Consider the following 14594-nt stretch of genomic DNA (forward strand, 5'->3'; position numbering starts at 1 on the left):
TTCGACTAGCTATCGCTTGATTATTTGTTTGTCTGTTTACTGACTATTTATTTGTTTATTGGTTATTACTTTTTAATTGTTTGTTTTTATAGACTATGAAGTGTTGGCAGATATATTTTTATTACTGAACCTTAAATTACTGATTACTGATAACTTTTGTTATAGATTTATTTATTATAGGAATTCCGTAAGAACCCCCTATCATGTGCTTATTATCAAATGATTTACTTATGGTTCCACTTAAGGATTGGATTGTAAATATACAAGTTGTGGAAAAAATGAATTATAATTCTTATTTTCAGTAATAATAATTATATAATGATATGAAAATAGGCACTTTTTCAGTATATATTTAAAAGAAAGAACAAATCATTTACCGTATTACTAATTTGATTTGTTTTTTTTTTTTTATTTCTTAGTAAGAAAACACAAAATAAACCGTACCATAATGAAATTCATAAAAACAACAAAAACAATTATTTCAATAAACTTAATTCTATTAATGTCTTTGCTTTAGTTATAAGAACTCTTTAGAAAAATATGAAGGTTTTAAGCACAAAAATATTTCACCCGCAATCATTTTTATTAACTTATGTTCAGTTACAATAACAAAAAATCAGGTTAATCGAATCAAAAATTAATAAATGAAGAGAATTATAAGTTTGTTTAACAATTTTTAACGGAACTTTAACAAAATAAAGTTAAAAATATCGGTAAAAGAGGCGCGGTAAGTGAATGGGTTTTTGCCCTTCTTCTCTTTCTCTTATTGGGCTGGTGATAATACAGAAGGGCGATGGTAATGGTGTGTGGTGATAAGGTTATAAGGAAAGGTTAGGGGGTGGGTACGGTTTAGTGCCCTGCTACAAAAGATTTCAAAGCAAAGTACTTTAGAATGGAACAATTATCATCATTAAAATTTTAAGAAAAGAATGCCACTAATTACATTTCATTACAGTATCTTTAAATGTGTTGTTACGAAAGAGATAGAAAAGGGGTGATAAAGAGAAAGATGAAGAGGTAAGTGGAGGGAGAAGAGTACTCCAGCATAATTAATGGACTTTTATTCAAAATTTAAGTCGTCTGGCAAAAATAGCCGAATATCCGAAGCTCTGAATTACCGGCTAATTGGCGGCCAATTTAGAATGCATTAATCCTACAGTAGTAACATAGTAACTCATCGGCGGAGGGGTGGAGAGTTTAGTAGCTTGGCTGTGGAGCGAGGCGGGCTTTAAATTGCAACAACCGAGGAATAGAAGCGGGTGGGGGCGAGGCAGAACCTAGAACAGTACGATGTACGATCATTTAATGTATTGTTCGTAGCAATTGGCACCATTGTTAGCGGTATAGAGACTCCACAATGAGGCTAATCGGATGTCCAAATAGTCCCCCGTGGTTAATGACTGCTGCTGCTGCCTAACCCTCCCTTCAGCAACTCCCTCCTACCACCAATGTACATCAGTGGCATACAGGCACCCACTGCTCACCACCCCCAACAGACAACTCCGCGCTTGAACGAACATTCGCGCACAAGCATACAACTATAGAACGAACAAAACGGAACAGAGAGATACAGTGAGAACAAATTGATGTAATTTATCTCGTTCGTATTACTGAATCGGTAGACGAATTACTGGTACGTTTACGTTAAATTATACAATGTACATGTGCAATTGTATTAACATCAATTCAACTATTAATTCCTTTGTATTTTCATTAATTTTAATTTTTTATTAATTATTATTAAAATTGTTCCTTTCATAATAATTAAATATAAAATATTCTAATTTTTTTTCTATTAAGTCTAAAGAATTAAACATAATTTGTTTTAATATGTTTAAAAAACTGGGAGATATAGAAATTCACTAAATATACAGGAACTTCAATAATTTTTTATGTAGTATTTCTTTATATTATGAACAGAAAAAAGCTGACAAAAAAGTTAATTTAATAGTATAATTTCTTGGAATTAGTTTTTTTTTACATAGTGGAAAAATAATTATACATGAATAAAGTTGCTTGAGATTTTTTTGTTATGTGGGGGGGGGAATAATTTATAATGAAGTTTTATTGTAAAATTAACATTATACATATATATATATATATATATATATATATATATAATGTATTACCTTCAAAATATTTTTTCCCACATTTACTATATTAAATGGAAGAAAATAAAAAAATCACAAAAAAACGTACAAACAATAAAAAGTTATAAGATTTTTTTTTGGGTGGGGATGAATTATGAAGTTTTATTGTAATATTATTATTAAAAGTGTATTAATTAATCTGTTAACAATACTAAAAGTTTAAATAAACAAACAATTTGAAAAATTAAGAAAAAAAAATATTTTAAATTATTGATCGGCTTTTCACCCTAAATACCCCAAATTATTCTTTCTTTTTCGGAGATACTTGTACTCCTACTATGCCTAAAAAGACATTTAAAAAAATCAGTTAAAAATATGCAATAAATAAAATATACATTTTGATTTTTTGGGGAAGAGAAAATTTTGGGGCCAAATTACTCGTATCTTAAAAATGATAAGATGAGCATGCACGCACGTACTGAATTTAATATAAAGTGGGATTATGTTTGAAAAATTTTGAGAAAATTAATACCCATAAAACTTCCCCCCAAATTTCGTTTGTGCGGTCGGCAAACAAGTGTAGCCGCAAGGCTTAATACACCAGATACCAAGTCGATCGAGTTCGAGACTAACTACACAAATTACTTTTTTACACTTTAAATATTATTCATTTATTTAATTTTACCGCTCACCTGTGACGTCAGACGACTACAAAAGCTGTACGTCAGTGCTACACTAGCGCCCCTTGTGGTGACAAGGGGTACTATTGACGCAGTATGTCCACTTAGCCACTAGTTTAGAGCATTTTTTTCCGGATCAGATGCGATTTTGCAAATTTTTTTTGTAAATATTGTTATTTTTTAATTAACAAATGTGCCTTAGAAAAATATGACCTTAATTAGGGGAAATCTCGAAATACTGAGGGTGACCTTGCTCTACAGTCTACCTCGTTGACTTTTTAAGTTGAAAATTTATTTACATCATGCCCCACATATAGAAGTAATCTAACCAAGTTTGGTTAAAATCGGTCCAGTAGTTCTGGAGATAAAAAATCATTTAGAAACTAACACCGAGCGCGTGCGCGCGCACACACACAAGTACATAAGAAGATTAACATCCAGAAAATTTCCATCCGGTTTTTTGGGTACCTTAGGTGTCTAAGATGTTTCACCAAATCTATTACATATATACATACGTAATGCCTATTATATTACACTTACACATTTTTAAAAGATGAAAAATTTTATTTTACTAATAACTTTTTTCATTTTTTTTATTATCATTGAATTATTATTTATTGTAAAAGGTTTTTTACAATCACGGGTTAATAATTATTAAATCAATATTAAAAAAAATTTTTTTTTGAAAATAAATTTAAAAAATGTTAAAAAAAGCAAAAGGAGATGAAGTCTTATCGAACCGATGCACTTCCTCGTAAGATTCAAATATTTCATTAATTAAAATTTTAATTTTAATTTCGATTGCAATAGAAAAGAGAAGTGTACAGGTGTTTCGCGCTCAGAATACTTCCTATTTTTGCTAATTTGGCAAGAAAGGTTTGTTACATAATACAGAAATAAATTCTATTCGTACAATTTTTATTCTACAATTAAATTAGAACAATTTCAACTAACTGATGGAGAAATAAAAAAAGTTCATTTAATAATAATATAAAAGTATAAAAATCGAGGACTACACTTGCAAAGTAATAAGTGCAATATTACATTACGGATCTTCGATTCGTGAAGGTACTAGTTGAATCAAAAAAGGAAAAATATGGTATGAAGTGAAAGATATGACTATCAACAAAAACAATTAGTCGAGAAATTCAAAAAATGTATAATTGTTTGTTCTAGAAAGCCAATAAATTTTAATAATAAATCCATAAGATAATAATCGGTAATTCATAAAAGAATAAATCTAACAAAAGCAGTGATATCCAAAAAAATTACAATGAAATTGTAAACCGTACGGTGAGTCTCGCAGATATCATTTCTTCGCTCAAAAAACAAAAATTTTTGTAATTAAATAGAATTATTTTTAACAAAATGATACTGATATCAAAAATGGTAAGACATACATTTCTATTATCAAAATCTGTTATTAATTTAGAATTAAAAAAAAAAAATACATGTTAAATATATGTAATAGACAATAGATATACAATAACAGATAATAAACAATGTTTAATCGTTTCATACAAAAAGCAAAAAATTGAAAAATTTGTTTCAAAACTCTTACCTGCCCGATTTCATTTACTAAGCAACGAATAATCATAAGAATTATATTATTTTTGTAAGTTCGATATGTATTACATATAAATGAAATTGGGCCCGTAAGAGTTTTGTAAGAATTTTTTCTATTATTTGCTTCTTATATGGAACGCTTAAATATTGTTTATTATCTGTTATTGCATATCTATTGTCTATTACATATATTTAACATGTATTTTTTTTTTTTTTTAATTCTAAATTAATAACAGATTTTAATAATAGAAATGTATTGTCTTACCTTTTTTGATAACGGTATCATTTTGTTAAAGACAGTTTTATTTATATTACAGAAATGTTTATTTTGAGTGGAAGAAATGATATCTGCGGGATTCTTACCGTACTGCTTGCAACTTCCTTGTAATTTTTTTGGATAATTATTACTAAGGCTAACGCGAATCACCTACTTATACTTTGAATCATTTCCAAAAAAAATCGACACGGAACTGAGAAGTTCAGGTTTTCTTAATTTATATGTATACGCACACGTACTTCTTTTCAGGAAGTTTGTACCATACTTCGTGGAATCCGTCTCACAAAAATATAAAAAATGTCGTATAAACAAAGGTTTGAAACGCTTTATTTTGAGTTACGATTAGCGTAAGATTTCATCCAAATTTTTTGCTCTTAAGGGCAAATAATTATGCTTAGATTCTATGGACACAAACTATTGTTCAAAATTAGTGGTGTAGTCTGTTATTAAACATGAAATTGTTAAAAAAATAGTTCATAGAACTTTATCTTCAACAGAATTTTTTTTGTTGTGCTCGATGTTTCAACAAAGATTGATTTAAAAATATTCTATTCGGTTTTTATTGACTTTAGTTACATCAGCTTTCTCAGAATTAAAATTTCTAAAAAGGTTTTCTTTTTGGTAAGTGATAATTTAAAAAGTTAAATTTTCGCTAAACTTAAATCTGAAATTCAGTTTTTTTGGTTTAACAACAATTTTCTTAAAAATTATTTCAGATACACTTCGGAATACATTTTTTCTGTTTTTTAAGTAAGGTGGCATGTTACGGTACGTCCTTTAAAGCACAAATCTGGACGAAACCTTAACGCTAGATGTAACTCGAAATGAAGTTTGTATGTTTGTATGAACCTTTTTCATTATTTTGATGAGAAGAACACTCCAACGAGGTATGGCAGAAACCTTCAGAAAGGATGTGTATATATACGTATATATATATAAAAGTAATGAAATGTAGTAGAAATAACAAAGATGGACCGCTGAATGTGAAAATAGGAGGAGAAAAGATTATGGAGGTAGAAGAATTTTGTTATTTGGGAAGTAAAATTACTAAAGATGGACGAAGCAGGAGCGATATAAAATGCCGAATAGCACAAGCTAAACGAGCCTTCAGTAAGAAATATAATTTGTTTACATCAAAAATTAGTTTAAATGTCAGGAAAAGATTTTTGAAAGTGTATGTTTGGAGTGTCGCTTTATATGGAAGTGAAACTTGGACAATCGGAGTATCTGAGAAGAAAAGATTAGAAGCTTTTGAAATGTGGTGCTATAGAAGAATGTTAAAAATCAGGGTGGATAAAGTGACAAATGAAGAGGTATTGCGGCAAATAGATGAAGAAAGAAGCATTTGGAAAAATATAGTTAAAAGAAGAGACAGACTTATAGGCCACATACTAAGGCAGCCTGGAATAGTCGATTTAATATTGGAAGGACAGGTAGAAGGGAAAAATTGTGTAGGCAGGCCACGTTTGGAGTATGTAAAACAAATTGTTGGGGATGTAGGATGTAGAGGGTATACTGAAATGAAACGACTAGCACTAGATAGGGAATCTTGGAGAGCTGCATCAAACCAGTCAAATGACTGAAGACAAAAAAAAAAAAATAGTTTTTAAATGAATATTTAAGTGTTGATTTATCGCCGAGTAAAACTAGTAATATTTTAAAATAGATTTAGTAGAGTTCCAAAGAAACAGCTTAAATTATAGAAATCATGAATAAAGGATTTACTTTGAAAATTCTTTAAGCTAAACTATATAAGTACTACACAAATATAGCATTATGGGGATTCTTTTGGAATAATTCCATTCAAACATGGCCTCTCCTATTATTGCCGATGTCAATAATTAAAAAAAATTAATCAAGCGTACATTACCTAAAAGACCCTACCATTATTAGTGAGGGTGGTAGTGCCAGTTCCCGATCTTATTTCCTACAACATAGCCTGTTATATTATTGGCCACCCCGGTTAGAAATTACTCGTTATTACGGTACTTTCTTTCACATCTCTTTTGTCAACCAAATAACAATGCTTTTACATGTATGGTATGATTCAGTAAATATTCTTAATGAGATTCGACAGCTTTTTGGCACAGTTTAATTATGTTTATTTTTTGTTTTTGTACAATATAATTTAAATAATAATATTATGGAACACGTTAAATTATTCATAAATACGTAACAATACTGGCCGATAACGGTTCGACGTTGTGATCGACACTAATGTAGATTATTGTCAATACAAGAGTAAAATACAGTAATCGACATAAAAGCCATTGTGGCTGGCTATTGTCCATACCATAGAATGCATCATTCAAAAGTATTAGTTTTGGAAAGTACCGTTTAAATTCTTCTAATGTCAGAAGCATAAGTAAGTTTTGTGAACAGTCTTTGGAAACCGGAAGTATTTTGAAAGGATACTTACCAGGAAGGCCTAAAATAAGTGCCGAAAACACGGAAAGAATTTGATTGTCTTTCCAACCAAATTCCATACTTTCATTTCGTAAAGTTAATAGTCAACTAAAAATTCCTAAAGCACTATTCATAATTTTGTTCGCTAGAGGTTGAAACTTCGTTCTTATAAACTACAGCTGCTCCATGAAATTAAACCTGACGATAAGCCACAAACAGTTCAATTTGTAACAACTATGTTATTTCTGCTGGTGAATACTACCTGAAGCGACACATTTGCTGATGAAACAAGATTTCATATTTACGGAGAGGTGAATCGACACAATTGTCGAATATGAGACTCAGAAATTTCACACAAATCGGTGTAATCCGCCGTAACTGTCCGAAAGTGAATGTTTGGTGTGGTATCATGCACAATCGAATTTTAAACAATTTTTTCCAGGAGCAGACTATTATGAGCAAGTTAACTTAGAAATGTTAACGAATATTTTGTTTCCGCAAATTTAAAATGTGGAGGACCTACTTTTTCAACCGGATGGAGCCCCACCACATCATGCAGGAGTTGTACGGATTGTGTTCAATGACAATTTCCCACAAGGCTGGATAAGCAGAGAAGCTCCCATCACTTGGCTACCGCGAAGCCCCGATTTGACGACGATGGATTTCTTCTTTTGGGCTACGTAAAGGACATTGTTGAATAGAAAGAAAAAATCCAGATACTTGACTAAAAAATCAAGACTAAAAAGAATATAAGCAATCGTGAAAGTGATTTCTGAAAAATCGGTTCTACGGAGATGGTTAAAGACGTCGCCTTTATAATCATAAATTTCAATAATAATTAAATTTCTTTTACTTATTTTTTTTAACAGAATTATTAAGTTTCCTTCCATCCATATACTAGCAAAATTAAATTATACTTCGCATCTCTTAAGTATTTTATTTATTTGTTAAATTTAATTTAACAAATTTTTAAGTTCTCGGTAACAAATGAAGATATCAACTTGATTTTTGGTATATGTGTGTAATCTTCATGTGAATATCTAAAAACCAATATTTAGAGTTTCTTTTAAATTCTATCTTGAAAAAAGTGAAGAAAGGTATAAAAATTTCGAAAAATGATTGCAAATTTTCCCCATTTCAAAATATATTAAATGAGATATTCACTCCATTTGGAGTTTATAAATGATATAAACTGGAGTTTATAAATGATATAAATGAGATAAATATTTTGGTCCTACATAGGTATCTCCCTACCTCTCTCTCGCAATTTAATGGCATATATACCCAGTACTTATTTTCTTAGATTACTTTGCACATCTAGTAAACCTTTCCTAAAATTCTATCATAAACCTTTCTTTTCAATTTGATATACGTAAATATTTCTTTCTCATAATTTCTTCATCCAATTAAGAGAGAATTAAACAATAATGTATTTTTTTTTAATTCTAATTTCAAAATCAATCTTCATTTTACTTTTTTAACCACATTCTTGAGTATAATAAAAATATTGCTTTTTTAATAAATTGAAATTAAGTGCAGTTAAAATTGTAAAATATGAAAAGTTACATATGATTTCCAATAATCATTTTTACAGAGGTATAATTATTCATATATACATAAAATTACCAAATGAACCGTAATTAAAAAGTCGTTAAAATAACACGAAGTTTTGAGGTATAGCTAATTTATACTTTTTGAGCTGCTTAAATAATATAGTATTAACTTGTTTATTTTGTAACAAAATTTTCTTAAAGAAAAAAATTCAATATAAAAGAATTAATTTATTTATCAATATGTGTACAAAAATATTTGCTACATTACCGATATTATTATAAACTACATACATGCAACTGTGAAATAAATTAAATAATGAATAGAAATAAAAATAAGTATTAAAACAAAATAATCTGCAAAATACATGTTTAATGCTCATAAAAAATATATAAATAAATTTAAAAAATGTGGATGCAAATATATTAGAGCACTATGGGTTCTGAACTTAAAATGAAAAAAAAATCTATTTATCATTACCTACAAAAGATGATAGAAGATCGTAGAAGAGAGATAAATAAAGATGAAACCATAAAAAATGGAATAATCTGCTCCTAACGGTTAATAATTTGGTTACCTATATCATCTATGAATACGACGATTACATTAAAGTTTTATTTAAAATGACTAACCTGGACTCTGGCTTCACTGAGATCTAGCCTCATCGCCAATTCCTCTCTAGTAAATACATCTGGATATTGAGTTTTATCAAAGGCGCGCTCAAGCTGGTGAAGTTGATATGTTGTAAAGGTAGTTCGACTTCGACGAATCTTTCTTGGTTTAAGATCTTCATCGCCAGTCCCATTAACATCTGATCCAACCGCTACACCCGATACTGCAGCTTCTGAATCGTTTCCACCTTCACTACTACTACCGTTTTCCCCATTGCATTTCGTTTCTGTAACAAAAAGAAAAAATTTTTTATCCTTCCAAAATGGATGTTTTAACTGAAAGTTTGAAATTCACAAATGATTTAATAATATTATATAGATTTTTTTTAAATATTTATTCCTGAATGTAGCTGCCTCTGAAAGGATCTGGGGTTTTCATACGTAATCCGTTTTTATTAACTAAAATATTATTAAAATTAAATTTAAATAGAGGAGCAAGGAGGTGAGTGTGCTTCCCTTCTACGCTGAAAGTCCTGGATCAACTTTACCATAGTCACTAATGATTTTAGATGTATTTAACTTAATTTAGTTGATGGAACTTAAAAATAATAGAAATAAATAAACATATATCTATATAAAAGAACATATCGTAGTGAATCAACGCTCAGAAAAAACTATTGAAAATAAATTGATGAAAATTTGTATTCACGTTCTCCTTACGACGTAAGACACTAAGAAAGGGTTTCTTTTTAATTCCGAGTATAAAGGTTAAAATGGAGTTAAAATGAAGTTTACAAATTTTTAAGTTCTCGGTGACAAATGAAGATATCAACTTGATTTTTGGTATGTGTGTGTAATCTTCATGTGAATATCTAAAAAGCAATATTTAGAGTTTCTTTTAAATTCTATCTTGAAAAAAGTGAAGAAAGGTAAAAAAATTTCGAAAAATTATTGCAAATTTTCCCCATTTCAAAATATATTTAATGAGATATTCACTCCATTTGGATTTTCAAATGCTCTTCAGATAAATATATAAAACGACTTTTTGGGTTTTTTGAGTTTTAATATTTTATTAGATAAAAATGCTTAAATTGATTTTTACATTTTTGCCGTTTTATGTTACCGCTATTGAATCAATTTTTTTGAAAATTTGTTAACATTGTGATCGTAATTTATGTTTGTTATTCTGATTATGTATTTCGGGAGGGAAACCGCAACGGGAAATCTAAAAACCAATTCCTGTACTGACCAAACTGTTACTCTGAAAGAATTAAAATATACTGATTTTTTTTTTTTTTTTTTTTTTTTTTTTTTTTTTAAATTGGGTAGGCTTCAATCTTTATTTATCACTATAATCATCATAAACATGAGTTTAATGAATATAGAAGGGTGCAGGGTCCCGGGGCAGCCTTTCCCAGGAAAGTGGCTAAGAGGTTATACTAATTTAAAAAAATTAGTATAGTCATAAAAATTTCGAAAAACGAAATTTTATTTATTTTTATTCTTGTACAGAAAATCTTAGTTATGAATAGATATGCAACTATATAAAACGGTTATAGCTAAATGTAAATATATTAATTTTAAATAAGAAAAGAGAGAAGTCTAATTATAAAGATTGAAAAATGTAATCAAAAATAAAAAAATTATAAGATAAAATATATTGCAAATTATCCAAGACGTTGATAAAAGAACTTCATCTGCTCATTACATGGCTTTGAATCTTTTATACAGTAAGGCGCCCACAGAATTCATAAATAAAAAAATGCATCGCTCGCATTTTAATGGTTTGTTTATTTTGTGGTTTTTTGCTGAGATTGGCAAACGTTTGATTATATAAAACTGTAAAAACATGGTACTTTTTAAGAAAATTAAATTAAATACAAAGAAATATTCTTAAATTATATAATATGGACTTGAAAATTCTTTTAATTTTCAAGTTCATAAAAATTGCATTTTTAGTATCGTCATATATTCTTAAATATTCAAAATCTTTGAGTATAGATCAGATTTTTTCCTAGTTTTAGTAAAATTAACTATTTATCCTATAGAGCACTTTGGTATTTTTATCTCTTTGCGATTTTCTCACGTTTATTTTTCAACAGGAGAAAAAAGTATACTAATATATATTTAAAAACTAATTAGAACTTAATATGCTCTTGATTTTTTATTTATCTTTTATGTAGAAAAATAACAATTTATATTAATATTGGAATTATCTCCCTATTTTTTTAAAGATAATTTTAAAATGATTCCTTTTTTCATATAAAATAAAAACCAGGAAGGAAGTTAGTCGTTAAATTTTAATTAGTTTCCAATTAAGTATATGGCTTTTTAAAAAAATATTTATTATATTCTGTAAAAAAACTCGCCAAAACCATTACTTAGTTTATGTATTTTTTTATACTATTCCATAAAAAAAGCACAATTCGTACAACGCTAAAATTTCATCTACAGATTGAAGCGATAATAAATTGTTATTTTACAATAATATATTAATAAAGCACTTTGTCAACAGGGGAAACTATTTTTATTGTAAAAATATTATTTATTTTTAAATTTGTTTCTTATTTTTCTGTTGGAAAAATTGTCTGTTGGAAAAATCTATAAACGGATTACACGTAAAATTATGTGAGCTACACAAAGAATAAAGGACTTTAACAAAAACTCATGATACTTTATGAGATAGCTTATTCCATTTACAAAACATACAAAACTTAATCACGTATTATCGTAGCATTAGAGATCTTATATCGAAGTACTTAGCTTACACGTATTTAGAGTACATTATTACATTAGTAATCTGAATGTTATAAAGTGCAGGTGGGTGCATGCACAATTAAGAGGCTTATTTTTAGCTTCGCATAAGGGGAACTAAAAGTAAAAAGTAGTGTTAGGGAAGGGAGAGTAAAAGCTACGTATGGAATAGGTACAGAAAAAATAAACGTATCGAGAGGAGAGTAGTTTTGCTTTCAAAAACTTCTTACTCATCCTCTCTTACCCAAACTCGACCCCTCCCTTTCGTTTAACCGATGTCGAATCTCATCCTCTTTTTTCCACCCTTTCCTTTCCTATCCCTTCTCCTGACTTCCTGATTCTCCTCCATCACCCCCGTAAACCGTTCAGAACGGAATTCAATAATAATGATAATAAGATAAAAGCGCAATCGACATAATAGAGTCAATCCCTTTATTGCTTCGATATCATCATCGTCATCAGAATAATAATAATAATAATGATAATATAAGCTACAATTCAAAACTCAAACGATCTCTACACGTACCATCATCACCTATAACCCCCTACCTTCCCGCTCTTTTAACATACAACTCCAACTCAATCACAATAAAAAAAAAAACTGTTTATTTTTACATCCCTTTTCGCGTAAAGCTGTAGTCTGTCGAACAGACAGACTTTCGTAAAAAAAAAAAAATAATAATCAACTAAAGCATACACTGATTTCTCCTCCCCTTTTCACTCTCTTTATCCGGCTTTCTCTCTCACTCATATATACTCTCACAAGTATATCCTAATATACGTATTGATATCAATACACTTCTTTTTTTTCGATTCTCCTACCCTAGAATTCTATTCAATCTCTTAAACTGTTCTCTCAATCCTTTTTAAAATATTTATATAAATGAGAAAAATGAAACAGGATTTTAAAATTAAACTGATTCAATAACAATCATTTTGTCCGACAATACTCCAGTTACATGCTTAGTACGTATTAGTTTACAAAATACTTGTTGATTTTTTTCTACTAACTGAATACAGTACTTGTATCAGTACTAGGCTGGAATATTTTTTCATAAAAGCTATTAAATAAGTATTTTTTAATACTTTGGATAGTTATTAATAATAATAAAAAAATATTATTTATTATTATTATTATTCGTGCATGCGTTGTCTCTAACCCTCAGCAAAACGGAGATCTTGGTTCTAACGAAGAAGCGTATCAACACTCTCCTCTTCCTGCGGGCCATTGACGAGGTTGTCGAGACCAAGCCGATCGCAAAATACCTCGGTATGATGATTGACCGGATACTCAGCTCTGCTGACCGGCTTCGGAGAGCCGCCGTCAAAGCTGCGAGAGCCGTAATCGCTCTCAGCCGGCTCATGACGAATGTCGGCGGACGGAAGGCCAGGAGATGGCGATTTCTGATGTCCACGGTGCATTCCATCCTGTTATACGGGGCGGAGGTGTGTAGGCACATGCATTAATATTCGAAAGCTATTCGCAACTCGCACTGCAGTTGCAATGCGAGTTGCTTCCGCGTATTGGAAGGTTTCCGACCCTGCCGTACTGGTGGTCGCCGGCGTCATACCCATTGCTCTTTTGGCAAGGAAACGCAAGACGGCATACAGGAAGCGACGGGCAGAGGAAGACCCGGAGACCATTGCCAAGGAGGAACAGACTCGCACGTTTCTCGCATCATGGATTAAAATTATTATAGATTATTAATTATTATGGACGACTTTAATTTTTTTTATATTTTTTTCATGGATCATATTTTTCCAGTATATAACAATAAATAATCAATGGCACAAAGTATAACAAAATTGTTGTCAACTTTTTTTTTAGTTTACTTACGGCCTTTATTACATGTTACATTAATTATTAAAAAAAAACATAATTATCCTTCGGATGAATTTTGTATATTTGGTATTAGTGGAGAGAGGAAATGTTAATGATAATTATAGGGATTTTGTGAATCGTTGCAAAATTATTTGAAATAAAAAAATATACTCATGCAAAATATGCAAAATATAGGGACGTTCATTGTACAGTTGTTTTAATTCAAGCTCCCATTTTACTTTTTTTTAAATCACTCCGCCAATCTCCTTGGCGCAGTGGTAGCGTCTCGGCCTTTCATACGGATGTCCCGGGTTTGAATCCCGGTCACGGATGACATTTTTCATGTGCTACAAATTTCATTTCATGTTCCCATGCGCAAGCTTCGAATTAAAAATTCAAATATTTATATATATTATTCGTAACAATACTAAAATAATTTATGTACTCGTCAAAATAATATAATTTATGTTATTATTTTTACCTTAAATTTGGTTAATTTATTTGTAATTTAATTAAGACAAATATTTCTACTAAGATATGCACTTAATTCATACAAATTATTTTATTTCGTGTTAGCTACCTTCGTAGAACATTTATCTTCCTTTAGACCGTTTCAGTTCAAAGAAACTATACGAGATAAAACGAAGCAAGCTGTAATCAAATAAGTTAAATATATGTATGCAGTATGCAGTAAAGCGCAACGGATCGTCCACACATTGAATAGACTGATGGGCGCCAAGTGGGGACCCAGAGCAGTTAAAAGAAAACTATTGAAAATAGCGACTTTTACAATATTGTATGCAATGCCTGTCTGGTTTTCGGCACTAAACAGCAAGA

At 29.8% G+C, this 14594-nt stretch overlaps 1 protein-coding gene across 1 annotated transcript in view; it reads right to left on the reverse strand.

Annotated features, from left to right (window-relative positions):
• LOC142321268 (retinal homeobox protein Rx2-like) overlaps positions 1-14594 on the reverse strand; it is a 62875-nt gene that overhangs the window by 11336 nt on the left and 36945 nt on the right. Inside the window, exon 2 of the mRNA XM_075359266.1 lies at positions 9203-9468. Coding sequence (XP_075215381.1) covers positions 9203-9468 — 266 coding nt within the window. The remainder of the gene's footprint in view (positions 1-9202; positions 9469-14594) is intronic.

This window comes from Lycorma delicatula, chromosome 3 (genome assembly GCF_047948215.1).
Source record: "Lycorma delicatula isolate Av1 chromosome 3, ASM4794821v1, whole genome shotgun sequence".
In the NCBI taxonomy this organism is placed as follows: Eukaryota; Metazoa; Arthropoda; class Insecta; order Hemiptera; family Fulgoridae; genus Lycorma; species Lycorma delicatula.